Source organism: Geotrypetes seraphini, chromosome 5 (genome assembly GCF_902459505.1).
Source record: "Geotrypetes seraphini chromosome 5, aGeoSer1.1, whole genome shotgun sequence".
Taxonomy (NCBI): domain Eukaryota; kingdom Metazoa; phylum Chordata; class Amphibia; order Gymnophiona; family Dermophiidae; genus Geotrypetes; species Geotrypetes seraphini.
The window spans coordinates 195,952,165-195,974,545 of NC_047088.1; the positions used below are offsets into that span (position 1 = coordinate 195,952,165).

Genomic DNA, 22,381 nt, shown 5'->3' on the forward strand with positions numbered 1-22,381 from the left:
ACACTGGCAAATAGCAGTCCCTCCCCACATTAAACAGCGCATATGGAGCCCCATTCTAAAATTAGTAAAACGGTTTTACACCCTTTTTGTTTATCCCACAAACCTCGCTTAAAAAAAATGCATCTGAGACAGGAAACAAAATTGAGCAGCGAAATGTCATTTATAAATTGCATGGTGCGAAGTTGCCGCGCGCGTTAATAATCTACAGCTTTAAATGCCTTAGTGGATGCTTTGCCTGGTAGAGAAAGGAAGGTCTTTGGAGACTTAGCGTCGTCTTGTTTACAGGAGGAAGTGTGGAGGAAAACAAAGTGCTTACCTTCGAGCCATGTTGGTTGTGGACATCGAAGACTGGAGATGTAATCCATTTGGCATTTCAGTACCAATCCAAATTTTTTTAAAAAATAAAAAACACAAAAAAGCTGACTATAAAGAAGGGAGATTGTGAAGTGATATTTTCTAGATCTTGCTCCAGTCTTTCCCTTACGGTCTAACGCTCTCCCCCAGCTCTAAAGGGTTCGGAGTTTTCCTTGCCAGGAGCTGCGGGCTCAGCTGCCAAGCAGCCAGAGGGAAAAACCGGTTTTAAGAACCCCGGAATAAGAGGAATCGGTTCACGATCATCATACTAACTGTATTACACCTCTTAGGAGACAAAGGTTAGAAAATGAGGGGTTGAGACTCTCTAAAGGCAGAATGCCGAGAAAAAAAAATCGCTAGGGAAATCAGGGAAAAGGCCATGAAGGCAATCCCTGCGTGCACATGACCACGAGCAGCCAATGGCAAGCGCAAAGAGGTCATAAAAGGTCTATTACCAAGCTGTAAATTTTCTTCAAACAAAAAGGAATTTACTGCATTTCCTTGCTTTTTTTTTTTTTTTACATACTGCCTACAAGCGCCATGTTTTTTTTTTAAATTTCCTATATACAGAATTATTTTGTTTGTAATTTAACAGAAACGGAAAATGCCCAACTGAGAACAGTGAAGCGAAAGTTTACGTCGGATTTTTTTTTTTAATTATATTTGTTTCCCTTTCATCCGATTCACAGCAAAATGAAAAAAGAGTATTTTAAAGGATCTATGACGGATCCCGCTTACGTTTCCGTTTTTATTGTGCTTATGCAATATAGTGTATTATTCAAGGCAATATTTGATCGGTGTACAGAAAATGTAAGCTATGAGATCGTGAAAAAATATTTATGACTAGGTTTTGCTTTCTCCTGATAGATGCCGGACACTTCCTTCATTAACTCGTTGCGTTTTAATTTACAGAAAACACATAACCCTATTAAAGAAAAGTTTGCTTCTGCATTCTCATAGGAACAACATATTCCAGTTTGGAGCCAAGCCTAACAAAAGCTCTTAAGAACTGCAAGGCTATCGAGGGGTATATAATTCAGTGTTCTAACAGGGGGGGGGGGGACCAAAACAAACCCCTTCCAAATTATTACTGCATTTTTTGTTCTCTGTTGCAAAGTGAACTAAAGTTTAGGACCCTACTTTCTAAACGATTTTTCCTTGCCAGACAAATAGACAGATACTGGCATAAAGATAACACACTTCATATTCTTCAGTAAGAATTTGTTCTGTAGTAATGATATTGCAAAAAACCACAATTCTCAGCCACTGGTTAACAACTATTTGATCATATTTACAAATATCTTTCCATATTTATAAAGGCATTGTTTTAAACTAAGGTTGTGTTAAATAAAGCACTACCCTGATGACGATTCCTCACATAAAATGTTACAATTATTGAATATTTACAATGGGATCCCGAAAACTTCTCAGCCCAATCAACCAACCTCCTAAATTCTGAGCATTATTTTGCCACTGTAGCTGAAATGAGTGTAAGTCTCCTTCCAGAACACTTAGGGCTCCTTTTACAAAGGGGCGCTAGCATTTTTAACGCATGCACCAGATTAGCGCGCGCTATAGCACACACTAGCTGAAAATCTACCTCCTGCTCAAAAGGAGGCGGTAGCAGCAAGCGCAGGGGTAGGGAACTCCGGTCCTCGAGAGACGTATTCCAGTCGGGCTGTCAGGATTTCCCCAATGAATATGCTTTGAAAGCAGTGCATGCAAATAGATCTCATGCATATTCATTGGGGAAATCCTGAAAACCCGACTGGAATACGGCTCTCGAGGACCGGAGTTCCCTACCCCTGAGCTAGTGCGTGCGGCAATTTAGCATGCGCTATTCCGCGCGTTGAGGCCCTAGCACGGCTTTGTAAAAGGAGCCCTTAGTCTAGCGAGTTTCCAGTTTTTTTATTATCAGAGGAAAAATAGCTTAGGAAAAAACCTGGAAACTCTGGACAAACTATATAGCGCTCTCTGGAACTTGCTTTTTACCAAACTTTTCAAAGAGAGAGAGTGTATATACACACACACACACAACAAAATATATAACATTTTCATAATGTATAGTTCTATTTATAGTCGGAATGCCATCACACACCCTTTCCTTGCCTCACAATAATAGTCATAACCTGGTGTGAACTAATTTTTCATATTGTTTTATCGCATTTCACAAGTATCATAAGGAAATTATTTTCTAATATTAAAAAGTCACTCTTATATCACCATTATTATTCTTATATCAGCCCTCTATGTATAGGGCTCCCACACAAAAGTTTCAGTAAAGTGCAACCTGGCCTGGATTTTCAAGTGGGTGTTTATGTTTCTAGTCTGTTTGCAGAGAGAAAGCAGTTTCGATTCTAGCAAAGTATTTTCCACTTACAGACATAAAAAGATGAATAATAAAGGGTTATTTCACCAGTTTACGATTTGAAATGTTCACTTTTTTGGGTTAAATTCCTAACTGTACAAACAGTTGTTTGCTACTATAAAACATAGGCATTAGAGGTCTTATTGGGTTAGTTTGCTCAGTTACAATAGGCGAGTAACTTCAGGCCATATAATCAAAATTTTCTAGCCCTTGACTAATTTAGATATACAATCTACTACCGAATTAAAATGTGTGTCTCTCCTGTTCATCCAAAACTCTGGTAACTATAAGTAAGGGATAACAAATATTTTGGATCTTATAATTTTCAGATTACTGATTTGCAGAGATGGCCTTCAATTTATTTGCAAAATAGATTTTCTTAAGCTAGGGTCCTATGGAGACTCGTTTACTTTATAATACATTCACTTCACTGAGAAAGCCCCTTATTAAATTGAGAAATAAGAAATTTCAATGCATTTCTAGAATCCCAGTTCAAGTGGTGGGCATGTATACAGTATATTGTAAGGCTGCAAATGTTTTAAGAGTGAATTGTTAAAGTCTATAGTATTTCCTTTATGTGTTGTTTTTTGCCTATGATGCTTGGGTGGAAGAGTGTAGGTACACCTCTCCGTTTGTCTGAGGCTTTTCTTTCATTTAAGTAATAAGCTAGCTTTCTTGGCTTGTGTGCTGCTTTTGTCTTGGAGTGATATTTTTGGATTTTTGTTTTTCATTTTATTGGTATGTTATTTACAAAAATATTGCTTTAGCTTGTTCATTAAAACAGCTATTACAATTCTCACATTAATATTAGCAAATGTGATTTCATGCTTTCTCCGAACTTCAATAAAGCAAAATCATTAATGGATAATTTAAAAACATGCATTATATATTTGGTGGCCTGTAAAAATTAGATTTTGTAAAAAAATAATATTTTATTATTGGAATTTCACTAATAATAGATACAGAAGTAAATAAATAAATAAATAGCGAATCACAGGCCATGTTTTCACAGTATTTTTTCTTTTCTGCAGCCTTAGAATATCATTTATGGGGATTATTTGAATAAAACATTCTTATTTCCTCCTTATTTAAGCAATAATAAAGTTATGGAGTGTAGTATGGTCTTCCTAAATTTGTCATCAATTTTAGGGGCTCAATCAGATTCTGTTTAAATAAACATTCTAGTTGGGTAAATATGAATTCAAAATTCATATTAGATGTTCTACTTCAGAATTAGATTAATTCACTGCAATTAAAATGGTACTGTTCTGTTTGATGTAATTAAAGAGCTGTTTATTTCATTTTGCTGTCTCACTGTTCATAACAGCGGTACCTGGAGTGGCCCGCTTCCTTTACTTGACACCCCCTCCCCCGTCCCTGTCCACCTCTGACTATTCCCAAGAAGACACAACACACCTTAGTTGGTAAATACCTGGCCGCAGCCCTGTTTATTGAATAATAACATATTCAAAATTCAACACGATTAAATATACATAAGTTAACAGCCAAACCTAAACATTAACAAAACCCCCTAACAATGGTATCACCATTGTTACCTGATCCCGAGCTACCTTCCGAAGTAATTGGCCCCCGACCCCGCCATCCAAGCTAGGGTCTGAGGGGTGGCATGTCCCACACATGCCCCATTATCCAGGGTCAACCGACCCACCAGGCACGGCTCCCAGCCGGCCCACCGCTCATCCCTTGATGAGCCCCAGTAACCAGTAGCTCGGGATACCGCCACCCCATCTACTCCCACGTACCCCAAAGCCTAAAGGGCGGGCGGGTGGGAACACTGTCTCGGAGGACCAAAAGGTTTACTTCCTCCGAGCGTGCTCCCTTATACCCCTCCCTCCCACAACCCCCCGCGGCTGCGACGCTCTGAGGGGGCGGGGGGATCGATCCTGTGACCACGGACCGCCCCCCCCCCCCCCCCCGCTCGCTCGTTTCCTATCCTTCTCCCTCTCTTCTTGCTGGCCCGACGGGCGACTCAGCGGGCCGCCCAGCCCCGCGTTATGGGCGCCCGTCGAGACCAGCTCTCGGGCTTGCTTTTAACAGCGGTACCTGGAGTGGCCCGCTTCCTTTACTTGACACCCCCTCCCCCGTCCCTGTCCACCTCTGACTATTCCCAAGAAGACACAACACACCTTAGTTGGTAAATACCTGGCCGCAGCCCTGTTTATTGAATAATAACATATTCAAAATTCAACACGATTAAATATACATAAGTTAACAGCCAAACCTAAACATTAACAAAACCCCCTAACAATGGTATCACCATTGTTACCTGATCCCGAGCTACCTTCCGAAGTAATTGGCCCCCGACCCCGCCATCCAAGCTAGGGTCTGAGGGGTGGCATGTCCCACACATGCCCCATTATCCAGGGTCAACCGACCCACCAGGCACGGCTCCCAGCCGGCCCACCGCTCATCCCTTGATGAGCCCCAGTAACCAGTAGCTCGGGATACCGCCACAGGCCTGTAACCATACAGGCCCTACCCCACAAGGAACAGAGCTGCGGCTAGGGGACCAACACTCGCTCACAACAGGTGGCGAGGTCGTCCAGTAACAAATCCCAGCCTATATCGGACAGATGGATCCGATCCCTATAAAACAACCCCCCGCAAGACATGTCCACCCAGTCGTGCCTAACCTGAATCCCTCCCCGAGACTCCACCCATCGACCTACCTGCCTATTAACCTTTACAAGCCCCCTGGTCCATCTCTTAGACGATAATCGGCTGGGTCGTGGAATGATATCAGACCAGACCAACCGTGCTCCGGGGAACCAGCCCTGAACCACTCCCAAATCTCCGATTACCAAGTCAATGAGACGCTTGCCACTCATTGCGTCAACATCGTTGCCCCCCAGGTGTAGAATCAATATGTCTGGACGCCGAGGACGCCGCCGAAGATCGTTCAGCAGGGGGAGCAATTGGTGCCAGCGCATGCCCCTCTGCCCCCACCAGGAGACAAAGACACCGCGATGCCCGAGGCCCAGATGTCGACCGCCTGGCCGGACCACGGCGCGCTCCCCAGCCCAGTGGATGAAGGAATGCCCGAAAATCCAAACCGATAGGACCCGCTGCACCACACCTGCAAAGTAAACCCAGCAAGTAAGTCATCCCCTACTAATATCCGCAGTTAGTAATTGTGAGTCATGTAGAGGGACCCTCCGCCCTTACCCTTCGCCCACGACCATGCCCCTGTCCCGCACACCCGCCCCCCACCTGCCACCCGCTATTCAGTTCCCTTCAACTGCGAACCTCGGCGAATCGAACCAGATGGGCGAATATAGCCGCGATACGCGTCGGACGACCACCTACCCAGCCGGCGAATAGCCGCGTCCGGAACTCCCGCCGCGAACGCACTGGTTGCCGCCCCGATACGAAAGGAGTGGGTCCCGTAACAGGCCGGGTCCTCTCCACAGACACCCAATGCCAGGCGCAACACTGCCAGTAGCTGATACCGTGAGAGATGGGTGCCATCTGCGTGCACCAACAACGCCAAGGCCGAGGAAGGACGGATCGCCATGTAGGCAGTAAGCGATCGGACGGGGCATGACATGCTACCCTCTACCTGATGCAGGATCAACGACCGCCCTCTGCCCAGCTGATCCGCCTTTGATCGAGCGATGAAAACTCTTAGCGTGGGACCGGATATACACACCTGACTGCGCAGTAGGCCCCGCAGTCCCTGCACATCCGACGGGTGGACCAGCAGCTCACCCACCCGCAGCGCTCCGAAGAAGGATAAGGAGAATGCTGCCCGAAACAAGCATGCCTCAAAAGCCGATCTCGTCACCTGATGCAGCGCGTTGATGAGATCCACCAGCAACTCATGGGTAATGGGCAACCGAGAGTCCGGTACTCGCGGAGCCAACCTACCCCATGCCGCCAACATCCGCCGCGGTAGGAAACTTGACGAAGGGCAAGACCACCCCAAGGCCCTGCAAAAGAATGCGAAGCCCGCCATATGACCAGTGGTCGCGCTTCGAGAGCAGCCCTGTAGCTGTGACGTGGCCAAGAACTCTGCCAGCTGCCTCTCAGACACGGGTCCTGGGGTCCATCCCCGAGACTGAAGAAAACCAGATACCGTTATGAATCCCCTGTTGTACCGGGCCCACGTGGCCTGCGCCACGGATAGTCGCACGAGGTGCCAGATCCGCTCCCCACCAGGCTCCACAAATGCGCTGGCATCTGCAATCCTTGCGGCTGCGCTCCCGGCGCCAGCTGTCGAAACTGCAAGAAGCGAAAACGAGAAAGAGCGTCAGCGAGTCTGTTTTGCACTCCTGGAACGTGCCGCGCCCGGATGCAAAGGTTTAATCGCAAGCAGCGCACGACGAGCTCGCGCATTAGCGCAGTTACCCTTAAGCATTTTGCCGACTGCCTGTTTACTACCTCCACGACCCCCATATTGTCGCACCAGAACACTACCCGCCTGTTCTTCAACCTGTCCGGCCATAGCTCACAAGCCACCAGTAGCGGAAAAAGCTCCAAGAGAGTGACGTTGCGGGTAATACCCGCCTGCTGCCAGGCCTCCGGCCAAGCCGCCGCGCACCAATCTCCCTGGAAGTAAAGACCGAAGCCGACCCCCCCCGCCGCATCTGATTGCAATTCGAGTTCTACGTTGGTGACCTCTGGCTGTTGAATAGGAAGCGAACCGTTGAATCGCTCAAGAAACATGGACCACATCCGCAAATCGGCCTGTATACCTGCCGAAATTCGCACGAAGTGTCTGCGATCCCGAACGCCAGCTGTCGACGCCGCCAAGCGACGGGAAAAGGGGCGACCCATAGGTAGCACCCGACAAGCGAAATTCAGAGACCCCAAGAGAGACTGTACCATCCGCAGAGTAGGCTTACGAGCGCCCATCACCAGCGATATCAACTCCAATAACTGCCGCACTTTGCATTGTGGAAGCCGAGTAACCATCGCTGCGGTGTCAATCTCGATCCCCAGAAAGGTGAGACACGTGGATGGACCCTCCGACTTATCCTCCGCCAACGGGACACCGAATTCTGCTGCCATGGTTTCGAATGTAGTCTTCAATAGCAAGCAGTCATTGGTAGCCGCTCCCCCTACAAACAGGAAGTCATCCAAATAGTGCACTACTGCGTCCCTCCCTGCCCGACGCACTGTGACCCAGTGTAGAAAGGAACTAAACATTTCGAAAAAGGCACATGAGATGGAGCACCCCATCGGCAGGCATCTATCAAAATAGAAGGCACCCTCGAACTTGAAACCTAACAAAGGGTACGATGTCGGATGAACCGGCAATAGCCGAAACGCCGATTTGATGTCCACCTTAGCCAACCAAGCCAAAGGGCCCAACCGTCGAACGAGACCGAGGGCACTGTCAAAGGACGCGTAACGTACGGAACAGAGATCACTCGGTATACCGTCGTTCACCGAACGACCCACCGGTCTAGACAAGTTGTGAATTAAACGGTATTTACCTTGCTCCTTTTTTGGTATGATCGCCAGGGGAGACAGCACCATAATCGGGAACGGACGGTCGCGAAAAGGCCCCGCCACCCGTCCCAACTCAAGCTCCTCCGTCAACTTCCGGCGAACCTCCCCCCGAAGCTGGGACACCGAGGAAGCGTTGGAAGCCTGAACGTTAGCTAATGGCAAAACACACGGTATCTCAAATCCCTCGCTAAACCCCCCCAACAGTACCTCTGCCGCCCTCAAATTCCGATACTGAGCTAGCCACGGCCTCATGGCACCCACCCTGACCGGAGTGGGCAACCCGCGGGACCCCGACTCACTTACCCGGGGGGGGAGGCATGCCGACTCCTTTCTTGGGGCACTTGGTAGCTGGGTGTCCCTGGCCGCACAGGGAACACGCGTGTCGAAAGCGGCAATCGGTAAAGGAGCAGGTTGATTTATTAAACTGCCAGCAGACGCCCGGCCCTCCCCCGGCACCCGCACTTCCGGGCGGACGAAAGGAGCGGCCCGCGCCCATCGTTTGTTGAACCTGCTTGCCCGAAGTTCCAGGACCCGACCCTCCCTGCTTCGCCATATGGTTGAGCCAGAGATTAATGTCTTGCGTACCCCATGACATGTGCCGATTCTCCTCCATCTTATCCCGAAACGCTTCGTCATAGTTTAGCCACGCCCAACCTCCGAAGCGCTGGTAAGCGTCTAATACGGAGTCCGCGTAAGCTAATAGGAGGCCATAATCCTGAGGGCTCTCCCTCCCCCAGACACTAGCCAGCCGCAGGTACGCGCGTGTCCAATTGACGATATTACGCGACACTACTCCCACCTTGGGTTTTTCACCCTCCTTTTTACCCTTCTTCTTTCTACCGTGCACCCGACCCTCCATAAGCGCGAAGACGTCTACGCAGGTACGCCTCCTAATTTTCCGTCGCAGGGACCGTGGTACCTTTTCCCACAGTTCCGATAACGCTACCAGGGCAGGAGCTCCGCGATTGTCCCCTTCATGCAACTGTCCCCCACTCGCTGCCCGCCGCTGGGACCCCGAATTGGAAGATGACGACGAAGAGGAGGAAACTGTTGATGTAGAGGTAGAGGACGAAGAAGAATGTCTGTCCCTGCGGCGCTTCCTACCCTTACCCCTCTTCCTTCCCCGCTTATCCCGATTATCTACCCCAGCCACTAGGGCCATGTTACCCGTAATCCGGTCGACTGCAGGTCCGCATCCGCCGTCCGCAGCTTCCGAAGTGGCGCCGTCCGCAGCTACCACCGTAGCAGGATGCTGAGTAGTCCGAGCAGTATCCACCTCGTTCGTCCGCACGGCTCCAGCAGGTCTCTCTCGTACCAGTCCTGCAGTAGATGTCCCGGCCATGACAGCGCGTCCAGCGGTGATCTCCTGTGGGGAGAAATCCGGACAGGGGCCAGCAACCTGCGCAGCAGGAGGGTAAGTTAGCCCTGCAGACCCTGTAGCCCTATCTGGGATCTCGCCCCCCCTGAAACCTCCCTCAACGCCTGGTCCCCAATGCGGCGGGGGGCCTGCCGCCTGAAACGAAGGGGGGACCGAAGCCCACGGGCCCATCGCCCACGGAGAGCCCCACATACCCCACGGGGACCAACAGCCCGTCATGCCCACCTGTGTACCGCTAGCGGCGCCCGAGGGAGCCGGGAAAACGGGAGCCCCAGGAAGCCCGTTGGCTGTGCTCGAGCCCCCCATTAAAGAGGAAGCCGGGAAAACAGGAGCCCCAGGAAGCCCATCTGCTGTGCTCAAGCCCCCCATGAAAGAGGAAGCCGGGAAAACGGGAGCCCCAGGAAGCCCGTTGGCTGTGCTCAAGCCCCCCCATAAAGGTGTAGCCCCCCCACCCGACCGATCTTCCGTTGGACCCTCGCATACCTCCCTTGCCTGCTGGGATATCACCTGGGTCCCCGAGTCCACTGCAGGCACGGTCGCTACCGCCCCTCTCCCTGCCGCTGTCCTGCCGCGTGTGCGCGGTCCCGGACATCGGCCCCTACCCCTGCGGGTTAAACCCGCACGATTCTGTGCTGCCGGTGCTGCCCCCGCTATTTCTAACGCGATCGCTGTTCGGGCTGCTGCACGGGACCGCCTGGGAGGCAAGGCCCTACCCCCGCTCGACGCACTCACCGGGGCTTGGTCTCCCTCGTCAAGCGAGTCCCCCGCTAGCAGGGACAGCTCTGCCAGGTCCTCTGTAGACGTGTGCTCCATCGTGTTCGTAGCTGACCGACCCGTGAAGATCTGTAAATCGCACGCGCACGAGGTGAGCAACACTGTCTCGGAGGACCAAAAGGTTTACTTCCTCCGAGCGTGCTCCCTTATACCCCTCCCTCCCACAACCCCCCGCGGCTGCGACGCTCTGAGGGGGCGGGGGGATCGATCCTGTGACCACGGACCGCCCCCCCCCCCCCCCCCGCTCGCTCGTTTCCTATCCTTCTCCCTCTCTTCTTGCTGGCCCGACGGGCGACTCAGCGGGCCGCCCAGCCCCGCGTTATGGGCGCCCGTCGAGACCAGCTCTCGGGCTTGCTTTTTATAAAGAGGGATAGTGAAGACCTGCTAGCCAGCACAAATTATAAAAATCCAGCATGCTTAATAAGTCTATGAATACAAAATTTGTCCAAACACAGATGAAAACTGGACTTTTTATTGATAACAGTCACACAAAAGAATTTTATAAAATATAATTTATATAAATTACAATATTCAAAATGAAAATTAGGAAGTCCTTGAAAATAAAATAATTTTGTTTAATTACAATAAAGCAGGTAGTAAAGAAATAATGAATTTAAATTATTTGTCACTAGTTCCAGGAATCATTATTCGCCGATGTTCTAATACAATGAGATGAACTGCATCTAGATTTATTTTTTTTTTAATCAGCATTCCCAAATCAGCAGTGTAGTTTACATGAATACTATGGAGACTCAGTCCAACAAGGACTTTGTGCCTGTCAGGAATACATTTAATTAAAATATCATTCGCCACAGTCACTAAGAGCATTCTAGTTTTCCAAAGATTCTTTTTCAGCTGTGCTTATCAATAGAATCTTTGAGAAATTAGACGCAAATCACCACACACACACACACACCTTCATGTGTTTGGTCCAAAACATACTATTAAGAAAGGTCTTACAAAGAAAATGTCAAATGATCAGTATTCAAAATTATTAATGTACTCATTATAAACCAAAGGTAAATAGTTCTACATTACAAACACAAGCTAATGAAAACAAAAACTGTGGATACAGATGTTCTGGAGATAATTTATTAAACACACCTTCCTCAGGGGTCCAATGGTTTGCAAACTCACATATAAAGAATTGGACTGAAAACAGTCTATTGTCTTTAAACGTGTGAGCAAAGAACACCGCAGACAAGCTGAAGTAGCAAAAAAAAAAATGCTTTAAAAAACCCATGTTCGCCAAAACACAGACCGTGTAGGGTCCAGGTGGATTTTTCTCACCATATTTTTTAGCATTGTACTTTTTAAATTGAATTTTCATGGTTTTATATGTCAGTATTTAATAAATTATGTCCATTTGTTTTCATCGGTGGATTGTTTTCACTGTGGATCATCGGGTCTCCACCATTTTTCTTTGTTGTGAAACACAAGCTAATAACAGGAAATAATTATTCCCATCGACATCATAAAAAATGTGTATTAGAATTCCTTGAAAATTTACTAAACAAATTAAAAATGTTTAAGTGCACTTGTTTGTGATTAATTGGCTTTCCATACATTTTGATAATTTAAACATCATTACTCATTTGAGAACAATCATCAAGTTTTACAAATTTAAAAATTCATATCAATTAGATTTAAGGTGTAATAGTAAGGTTGGTCAGAATACATAGAGAGACATCGCACGGCAACTTCAGTACGGGTTTAACATAGGTAGTTTGAAACAAGAAAAGTTCATTAAAAGAAAAGGTAATCTGTCAATTATTATCTGTGCTCATTAGCAACATTTTAAACGCAGAACTCAGTTTACTACGGTTCTATCTTCCTCCAGCTTCGGTCGCTCTTTTTTTGCCTCTCCTTCCTTTGCTTCTTCCGCAGAAGCTGGAAATCTGTCCTTGTTGTTCTCTTTTTTCCATTTCATTCTTCTATTTTGAAACCATATCTTTACCTGTCTCTCGGTGAGTCCCAGCGCGTGGGAGACCTCAATCCGTCGCTTCCTGGTCAGATATGGGTTAAAAAGGAACTCCTTTTCCAGCTCTAATGTTTGCAAGCGACTGTAAGTCTGCCTTCCTCTCCTTCTGCCAGGGGCTGCTGACATATTGAAAAATAAAATAAATAAATAAATTTAAAAATGCAAGACGTTTCAAGAAAATGGTCATGCTTTCTGAACCTTTGCATACATTACGAATGTGTTGTTGTTTTCTTCCCCCCCCCCCCCCAACTCGTGCACTTCTACATATATATGGATTTACATTTGGTTCTGGGTATACACGTTTATGTATTCTTGTGTGTTTGTATATATTGTACTGTGCATGCGTGTTTTTTTAAGTGTATGTGCGCCTGTATTTCCTTTGCAAACAAGGGATCTTGTTTCCACTGTATAATAATTTAATAGTATTGCAACCACAGCGGCTACATTAAAAGTTTAAACGTTAAAACGTGAGATGGAAGCAAATGTTTACTGCATCCAACCTTGTGGTCTCATCCAGGGAAACGTTTGAGAAGGAGACGAGTTCTGATTTAAGTGCTCTGGTTCCTCGCCAACGCTGCCACTGGACGATTTACGGTCAGGATACGGTACCAGCTCAGCCTCTTGCTGGGTCGTAAAAAGCTGCTGTCTCTGCAAATGATCGTAGCCGTAAAACTTCACGGGGTCACCGTGACACGCAATGCCGCAAGGAGCTTGCTGGTAGGCGGCAGGACTGGGCGTCCCAGGCTGTTGGTAGAAGTCCGACCCCGGCGCCTGGGGCTGGAAGCCCACGTTGTTACTGTACACTAGCGCTTGCCGGCTGCCCATATCCGCCGGCAAGTGACAGTCGTAGTAAGCGGAAGGATTTATGGCGTCTCCCGCTTTGTATTTGGAATAGAGCGGATTGACAAAGTAGGAACTCATCGGTGCAGGCGGAGGAGGCAGCGGGACGACTCGCCGGTGATGCAACCCAGTCGCGGGCAGTTCTCATATCTCGGGCTGGCCTGCCGCTTCCCCTAGCTCACCATGCGCGCTCACACACCCACGTCCGGGCTGAGCCTTCAGTGCACACATCTAGTGCTCCCGAGGCTACAAAACTACCCCCACTGCGCTTTGAATAGAACGCCAGCTGAACTCTGGCCAGGCCAGCCACGAGATTGGAGCGAGATAACTGGCGCATGGATACCAGAGATCGCACGAGGGCAGCCAAGCGAGCCGTGACGCAGTACGCCGAGAAGGAAGGAGTGCGCAGTTGAAAATCGACAGAACTTTTTCCACTCTCCCTTTCCCAATATCCGAATCGCAAAAGGTGATTAGATTAAAAAGAGGCCCAGGGAACTTTGGGAGATGCTTGGAGCCTGGACTGGCCGCTGGCCACTGTTGGAAACAACTTGCTAGGCTTGATGGACCTTCAGTGTGTCTGTTTCAGAATGGCAATGCTTATATTCATATATTAAAAGCACGGTGACAGAGATGACTGTACAAAATGAAGCTTTATGCTAAATCAGTAAAACATAAAAGACTCCATTTTGTCGAATGGGTGCTTCTCTCTCTAATCCAGCATTTTTATGCATTATTTTTGGTGTGGGTGTGTGTACATATATATAGAGAGAGAGAAACACACACATATATATATATATATATATTTTTTTTTATTTATTTATTTATTTTTTACTGATGTACACAAATCCCAAATGCAGAATTTTCATGCATTCACACACACAAAGAATGCATGAAAATGCTGGATTTTATCAAAGCTGATCAGAGGTTTCCAGCAGGTCAGGTCGTTTGGAAATGAGATTACCATTTACCCTTGACGCACTGCATGCATGGCTGGAACTCACAGGTTAATTGATAGTTAATAGAAATCATGCCCATGAATACACTTTCCATCATTTCAGCCAGTGGAGAACACATTACTAAAGTTAATTAGAAAAAAAAAATCTTAATTATATGGTTTTTGGCATAAGGTATTACTTTAGTATAAAATACAAATTAAGAAAGGCTTAACAAATGAATGAATGGCAGTGCCCACTTTTGTGTGCCAGTCTAATGTGTTTAAACTGCTGCCTTTAAAATCGGCTGCATTCAATTATACTACAAAATTTTTTAGAATTGCCACCTGTGAAATGCTTAATTGAAGCAAGATATTGAATATCTTCAGTTTACCCAGTACTAAAATATATAATAAAATCCAAATATCAATAAAAATCAGCCTTCATAGTCTAACGTAGGAAATGGTTGTCATGAATCAAAAATAATATGATGTACTTGAAAAGAATGAAAGGGCCTTATAGTCAAAGACTTTCTTCTGAATTGTGTCTATTAAATTATTTTTGAAAATAAGGCCTTTATGATCTGTCCATTCATCTTTCTCTACTTTTTTGTTGTTGTTCTTTGTTTTTTTTTGTTTTTTTGCACCCAGCGCTCTTGAATGTGATCTTAATTCATGCTGAAAGAAAGACAAGGAATAATGCCAGACTAGAAGCTAAATATGAAGAAAATCAAATCTCCAGAGAATCTTATCCGGATAAGGTGGAAAACACCGGCGATATTGACTTTAAACAACCATATGTGCTCTGACACTCTGAAATACAGTAATGCTAACCACAGCAAGTGCAAACTATATTGTACACTTTTGATATAGTAGGAATATTTGAACGTAAGCTTAGCTAATGATTACTTGTTAATTTCTATATTATTTGTGAAGAAAAATGTATTTGTTTTACTAGGTAAAAGAGCACGCCAATCTAATAAAGGCAATTTAGACCTTGCCGAAATATTGAATGCCTTTGGAAATTGCAAGTTAAATGTTGACTAGCACTCTATTTCAAATTGTCATAAAACGTGAAATAATCTTATAAAAGCTGCCCATCAAGCTTTTCATAATGTCCTATGCATTCTGAATCACTGTATAAATTATACAGAGGAGTGCACTTGCATTCATTGAGTTTAAAACCGGACAAGTTTACTAAATTAAAATGACAGATTGTTTATATTTTTTTTCTGAAATGCACGCTGTTGTGTTATACAGAACTGATGTTCAATTAAAGAAAACCATTCAATGAAATAATAAAATAGAGTAGTCCCAATAATGCGGTTCCAATTTTTTCTGTAACTTAAATAAAAGTCTATCAAAACGATTTTTTTTCTTTCCTATTAAGAAAAATCGTATATGAAAACTCACCATATGCAAGAGAGAAAAAAATGAAAACAGAAAACTAGGTATGGAGTCTAAATTTAGGTCTCATTTTCTTCTTTGGTAAAAAGACAGTACTATTTGAAAAATGTTTATCCCCAATGTATCATTTAATCAAAACTGTTAGCAAAGGAGCTCAGTATGAATGAACAGTGAATTCCTATTTCAGGCATTATCGTATATCATTTATTTTCAGAAGGACAAAATATAGTCAAATGATTTAAGTATTTATATAGAGCATTTTTGTTTTGGCTAATTATTAAATTGATTAAATTTTTATTTGGATTGATCAAAGAAATGATGCTTTTATATTTGACATGTTAAAAGACAAAATGGGGTTGAAATAGCACAAGTTTGAATAAGTACAGCAAGGGCTCTTTTTACGAGGGTGCGCTAGCGTTTTCAGTGCACGCACAATATTAGCACGTGCTATAGTATGCGCTAGCCGAAAAACTACTGCCTGCTTAAAAGGAGGCAGTAGTGGCTAGCGCGCATGACATTTTAGCACGCACTAATCTCACGCTAACACCTCTAGCGCACCTTTGTAAAAAGAGCCCCAAATGATAAATTTCTTAGAACGTAAAATGTATGTATTTGGGAAGTGTCTGTTTTCTTTCCAGTCCAACATTGTACTTTCAAGATAGGTTTTCAAGTAAAAAATTATTTTGCTGAGAATCCACAATTTTGATCTCTGGAACGCAGAGTAATAACGCCATCTAGTGGCCAAGTACAATCTTCTACACAGACTAAAGATCTAATGTTATTAGATTCTCATATTTTAACAATTTTAAAATTTGTTTAATCTTATTTGACTCAGGCTTTTAAAATTACATATATTACAGTTTAGATATATCATAATGAGCATGTAAACTATCTTAAACAAAATTAGTAGAATGCAAGTTACAGACTGCATTTAGAGGTAGACTTCTGAATCATGTGTTTATTTTTCTCTTTACTTAACAATATTTTTAAATAGCTGATTGTGTTATTTTTATCATCTATTTATGTCACCGAATTCAATATTGATTCAATGTTGAGTGTATACTTTGAAAGTACACATTTCAAATTGATTTGAACATTAGAGACAGTCTCATATGGCATAAAATCACACTATATTGTAAAATGCATCTATAATTATTGTTTTACATATTCATATGCATAACATTACTACCTTGAAACACATCTCATGTAACTGAGGTATATTACATCTGGCAAAATGTGCAGTTTAAATTACTTGTATTATTACCCTGTTGATACTCTTTTGGTTTTGTACATACTGCCGGTTATCACTATTGAATATATATTTTATCTCATTTTGAACATGATACAATCAGTGAAAAAGACAATACATTCACGATAAAGTGTTCACTGACTGACACAAATACATTCTAATATTTAACTTGTGTTTTTAAGCTAAAGTCATATTATTTCAATTTTAACACACTCTTTGAAAGCATACTACATGGGAACGTGTTTGCAGTAGTAGTGACCATCTGTTTACACAGACTGGTTTCCTTGGAACAAATCAGAATATAATTTAGAGTGGCTATAGGTATGCCTCATGAAATCCATGTATTCTTTGCATTGTGTATTCTCAAACATAAAGTGTTCTGACGAGTACCGATATGCAGGAAAATGTCAGTCTATAATACACATAACAAAATAAGTCATTTTAAAAGCAAAAACCCCACAAAATGAAACAAAGGGGAAAAATGTTACACAAGCATTTGTTTTCCTTTATTGTTGCCTGGCCTCACATGTTAATTGCTTCTCCTTGTGGAAATAGATTTAAATTTATTGTCCAGACTTCCTAGACATATAGTTTTGCCTGCATTTTTGTTTTTTTCTAAGAGACACAAACATCAAAATAAGATTCTTTGAAAGAAAAGCGCCATAGCGTATCGTAAACTCATTAGGTCCAGACGTCTAGCCATCTAAATGGCTTTATTATCCCTTGGTTCTTCCTGTTTTAAAAGAATTATAGGTATAGGGTTGACAATGAATGGGACTGCAATGAAACACCTTTTGCTAAAGCTGTGCCTCTTTCCCTTTTTTTTTTTTGGAAAGGCAAAAGATTAGACTCTTGCTTTCAGTTACAAGATTCAATCAACTCTTTTCTTGACCGTAAGTTCATTTCATTCCTCATTAATACTTAGCTATCCTATTTCTGTATTGTTGTCTCAGTGGTTTGCATTGATACTCTAGCAAGGTATCTGTACAGTGAACTTCATTTTAGTGACCCAAATAAAGTCATCTGGGTTGTAAAGCTCTGGAACAAGTTATGGGACACGATTTCACACACACACACACACACACACACACACACACTAACATACACACACACACACACACAAACACACACTATCTCTTTTGCTCTTTCTACATGTTTACTTTCTAGCAATCTCTAAAAATGCTCTGTCCTATATTTAAAGCAAGCAGGGATACCTGTAATACACAGATTAGCTTTATATACTTCAAATGGTGAAAGCTTTAAAACCTTAAATCATTTTTTTTAAAGACAAACTCATTAAATTGTGAACAATGCCTTGAGTATAAATAATACAAATGAAGAATGTAATATGGTCTCAAACATGTAATTTGATCCAAACAGATTATATTTAATTTGTATGGTCAATTTTTTTCCCCAAATATAGGTGCTGAATCATTTTAAATCTATGCTTGCTAATAATATTTTTATTGACATATTTTGTAGTCTTGACGTTTTATAGCAATAGATACACTGTTTACTTTAGTTTGCATCCAGATATGATAACTATTTATGCACAGGTTCCTAAAAAAAAAAAATCTTTTGTTTTCAAAGCAGATCAAGTACAAATTCAATGTCTTAAATGTAATTATTCTAGCTTTAGAGAGCACCATTTGAATATCTATCAGACGAATGGCATATTGTGAGCTTACAACATCCTAAATACTGAAAAAGACTAGAGGTGCCTGTAAAATGTGGATAACTGTCCCACATATGTACTGTAGTACATGAAATTTTATATTTAGTAAGTTCCGCTTATATCTCTTTAGCACTTGGTCTTTATCCCTTTTTTTTCGGTCAACTGATAACACTCCCAAATCTTATCTGGTTTGAAATTTTTTGAAGGTTGCCTGGTGATAGGCCTGTTGAGAATGCTTCAAAAATGAGCAAATAAAACGAGTTAGTTTTCCAGTAAGCAAAATAGATACAATGTTCTCATAGGCACATCCTGACATTTATTGCAAAAGATCCAGTCAATAGTAGGCCGTATGTATTTGTATAAAGTTTTGTTTTAATAACTCTCAGATACCATACCGCCATTGATTTTAGCAACTGTACCTTAATACAGTTTAAATAATAAACACTTTACCTGTATTTTAGTAAAGTCAGTATCTATATTACATCACGTTCATGAAACAAGACCAACATTTAACATTAGGTAGGCAGCAATGTTGGCGTGCATTCACTAAGAGATTCTCAAAGAAACCGAACATTTATCATAGAGGAAATGAAAGTTAAACAGCTTTCAAACACACTTGCAAGAGAAGCATATTTTCATGGAAAAAAAAAAGAAAAAAACCCCATACACATAACCACATTTACATTTACCGAAGAAGACAAATTCTAGTTGAAGTTCAGAAAGAAAAATGCATGTGGAAATCAATGTGTTGTAATAATCGTTATTGTTCCTTATTCCCTTTTTCTTTGTTCATCTTTTTCATTTTCATTCTTCTGTTCTGAAACCATATTTTTACCTGTCTCTCTGTGAGATTTAAAATTCTAGCTACTTCGTAACGACGATCCCGAGTGAGATACATATTAAAGAGGAATTCCTTTTCTAGTTCTAGTGTTTGGTATTTGGTGTAGGGGCAGCGTTTTTTCCTCGTGGAACGAGCATGGATCCAGTTTGCTGCAGGGTTATCTGCAAGGGAAGTATATAAAAAAAAAAACATACAAGGTTAAAAATTCTGTTGTGCTCATTTAAGTGAGGCTAGCCTGTTTTCACAACTTTGACAGAATTATCATAAAATGCATCCGGCGTGTTTGCTGTACAGAGAATGTCATGATTGTGGGTTCTTATGTGAGCAAAAGAACTGGTTTACAGCTGCTTGTTGCTGCTTGGGTGTATGGTAGGAGTCTAGACGGTTTTATAGGTTTGTAAAACTATCAGTTTTGCACATTCAGAACCTTACGGGTTTAGAGCAATAAATCAAAGAGCATTTTCTTTTTTTCCTCCTGCCTTTTTTTCCCACTTACTTGGGTCAAGTTGTTGCTGATGCAGTGCCTTGTCTTCCTTCTCCTGGCTGCCGCTGTTGGCATCCTTTGCGCCCCCCGCACGCTCCCTAGCCGGGGACTTGTCCCTGGGATCTGGGCCGGAGCTGCAGGGGCACTCGGGCACAGTGAAGCTCGGGGGCTCGTAGGAGGAACACTCGGCCTTTTTGGAAGCCAGACTTTCAGGCTTGATGCCATAGTGACGCCCGTTAGCGTGGAAGCCCGTATAGGAGGATACAGAGCCGGCGAGAGGCTCCAGCCACGAGCGTACGGTGTATCTGTTGCTCTCGGCGCCCATGTATGGATGGTAAATACCGGGCATCGCGGCCGAGGACGGGGGGTGCACCGTGGACCAGGACGGGGAAAACACGGCGGATTTTGGTGCAAAGCTACAAGAAGAAAAATCGGAACCATCTACAACAACACCTGATGGCCTGGAGGTTGTACTGTGACCTCCTTGGGCAAATCGAGTCCCGTAAACCTCTTCGCTTTCATGCCCTATGAGAGAATCCACATAATAGTTACTTATGGTGCCACTAGACGACATTTTAAGCTCCCCTCTTACTCATATAAAAGGTTACACTGTTAACTGTATATGATACCCTCCCAGAGCACAATCATAGTATTTTGCAGACTGCAGCCATCAACCATTGGTCGTGGAACACACGTGATCATATTTACCAATACAGAGTAAATCAATCCGCTAAACTGGGACTGCTGTGATTAAAAAAAATAATAAAAAAAAACCCAACACGCTCACAATTAAAATTAAATAACCGCAGATATAGGGTTTGTATGAAAAAGAATGAAGCTCTTATGATCCATAGCATCAAGCTGGGAATAAAAGACCAGGAAAACTACCAGGGACTATTTCTTTACGTCCTTTGAGTAATTTCTGCCATTCATTTGTTAATCAATTAGCTGAATGGTGCTTACTATGAAAAGATCCTAGTTTAAAGTAATGCACTGATAAACTACTGAAAATGGACTTGATGGTTGCCTATAAAATAAAACTGCTCACCCTCTGGAGGTTAGGCATAGACTCTTCGTAGTGAAATGGCACAGGAGAGCTCATTTGCAATGGCCTTCCCATTTCAGGAGAGTTTGTACAAGGTATTTGCAAAATCACGTTTCTGAATTTAGTGCAATTTTTTTTTTTTTTTTTGCTTAAATAGCTGGCATGTATTTTAAACAGGTGGAAGAGGCTGTGGTGATTTTTTATGTATTTCAATAAAAAAATTTATGAGGTACATTTGATTATAGAGTAATGTGCCCTTAATAAAATGAATTGAAAGGACAGAAAAGGACAATCTACCAAACTGATCTCTGGTACAAGGGGATATGTTATTTATTCAGCTGTCCTCGATAAGTCCCTAAACTGGATAATGTTTTGTACATAATTAATACCTAGTCTATAGTTATTAATACATACTTCAGGCCTTGAATATGAAAGATGGCATCATTTGTTAACAAATCTTGCCTTAAATACACAAGTCATCCAAAATGCCTCGACTTTCAAAAGTGGTATTAACCACAACATAGCAGAATACTATTGACCAAACTGACCTTTTAGTGGTTGTGAGATAAACTCTGACAGCTACAGTTAACACAACTATTAGGTAGTCTGTTGTGTCTGCTTTCCAAAAATGCTTAACAATACCTGTCGTTTAAGCTAATACATGCTATTTAAGTCCCTGAGAATGGTAGCTTTTTTTTAATTTTTTTTTTTTTAAACATGCTATTATTGCACAGTGCGCCATGTTGTGCTTTAGAGTAAAATATATTTAAAAACCCCAGCAATAAGAAAATATTTCTAAATTTGCAGTGCAAGTATTGTTCAGTATGTAATTACTACTCATTTCTCTAACATTTTCCCTCTTGCTTTCTGAGTGCCCAGTTGTTTGTGTGTGAGGGGGTCGCTGAAAAGTTCTCAGCCCAACTGAGAATGATGTGGAGCCAGAAAACTTACAAGTTATTTCACACAATTCAAGAGAAGTGTAAAATAATTTGTAAATTTCATGGCTCCACATCATTCTCTTCTTGGTTGGGCTGAGAACTTTTCAGGTTCAGACCTTATTTATTTCATATTGGCAGACGTTTGCATCAGGATCGTATTTGTTGTATGACATTTCGAAATTTTCTTCTATGTAAAGTGTAGGGGGGGCTGCTGAAAAGTTCTCAACCCAAACAAGAAGAGAATGATATGGAGCCATGAAACTTGCAAGATATTCAACTCTTTTCATGACACTTTTTGTTTCAATGACATCAAACGAAACGAAATGAGAAGCGTCAAGAAAAGTGTGGAATAACTCATCATTCTCTTCTTGATTGGGCTGAGAACTTTTCAGTAGCCCCTCTATATTATGATAAGAATACATGATTATGAAAAGTATAGATAAATTGGTAAAACAAAGATAAACAGCATTGGCCTTTTTTGCCTTCAAATTCATGTAGCAAATAAGCAGAATTAGATCAGTGATACTGTAATTACTATACAAGCTTTGCGATTGGAGTTTCATGCGATGAGATCTTTTAAAACTGGACTGCTTGATTCCTGGTTGAATTAAGAATGAATACGGGTCCCTTGATTTGGGGCT

General features: G+C 43.0%; 3 protein-coding genes and 1 long non-coding RNA gene across 8 annotated transcripts in view; 1 reads left to right on the forward strand and 3 right to left on the reverse strand.

Moving 5' to 3' along the window:
- The window catches only part of HOXD3 (homeobox D3), a 103,212-nt gene that overhangs the window by 58,512 nt on the left and 22,319 nt on the right, over positions 1-22,381 (reverse strand). For 2 of the 4 annotated variants that reach the window (XR_004539672.1, XM_033946909.1), the window contains exon 1: positions 317-713. The exons of the other annotated variants lie outside the window; for them this stretch is intronic. The gene's annotated coding sequence lies outside the window, so the exon portion shown is untranslated. Of the gene's footprint in view, positions 1-316; positions 714-22,381 lie in introns of those variants that run through there. 4 annotated transcript variants of the gene reach the window in all.
- HOXD8 (homeobox D8) lies at positions 11,656-13,288 on the reverse strand. Of its 2 annotated transcripts, none has more exons than XM_033946920.1 (2): positions 12,831-13,288; positions 11,656-12,446 (listed from the first exon to the last, which is right to left on the reverse strand). In XM_033946920.1, the coding sequence occupies exons 1-2, from the start codon at positions 13,249-13,251 to the stop codon at positions 12,160-12,162; spliced, it is 708 nt and encodes a 235-aa protein (XP_033802811.1). In that variant the 5' UTR covers positions 13,252-13,288; the 3' UTR covers positions 11,656-12,159. The 2 variants fall into 2 exon arrangements, with proteins under 2 accessions (XP_033802811.1, XP_033802810.1); XM_033946919.1 differs by having other exon boundaries at positions 11,656-12,449.
- LOC117361498 lies at positions 13,499-15,815 on the forward strand. The gene is made up of 2 exons (XR_004539673.1): positions 13,499-13,636; positions 14,753-15,815. It is a non-coding gene; the product is annotated as an uncharacterized LOC117361498 (long non-coding RNA).
- On the reverse strand, positions 16,122-20,438 carry HOXD9 (homeobox D9). The gene is made up of 2 exons (XM_033946918.1): positions 19,770-20,438; positions 16,122-19,434 (listed from the first exon to the last, which is right to left on the reverse strand). Exons 1-2 carry the CDS (start codon positions 20,329-20,331, stop codon positions 19,193-19,195), a joined length of 804 nt encoding a protein of 267 aa, XP_033802809.1. The 5' UTR covers positions 20,332-20,438; the 3' UTR covers positions 16,122-19,192.

What these genes read in the sequence shown, in the direction of transcription:
- HOXD8 (XM_033946919.1), bottom strand. Translation starts at nt 13,251, where the DNA reads ATGAGTTCCTACTTTGTCAATCCGCTCTATTCCAAATACAAAGCGGGA. An exon ending in TCCCTGGATGAGACCACAAG is followed by an intron (nt 12,450 to 12,830) that starts GTTGGATGCAGT and finishes TCAATATGTCAG; the next exon opens with CAGCCCCTGGCAGAAGGAGA.
- HOXD9 (XM_033946918.1), bottom strand. Translation starts at nt 20,331, where the DNA reads ATGTCGTCTAGTGGCACCATAAGTAACTATTATGTGGATTCTCTCATA. An exon ending in TCAGCAACAACTTGACCCAA is followed by an intron (nt 19,435 to 19,769) that starts GTAAGTGGGAAA and finishes CTTCCCTTGCAG; the next exon opens with ATAACCCTGCAGCAAACTGG.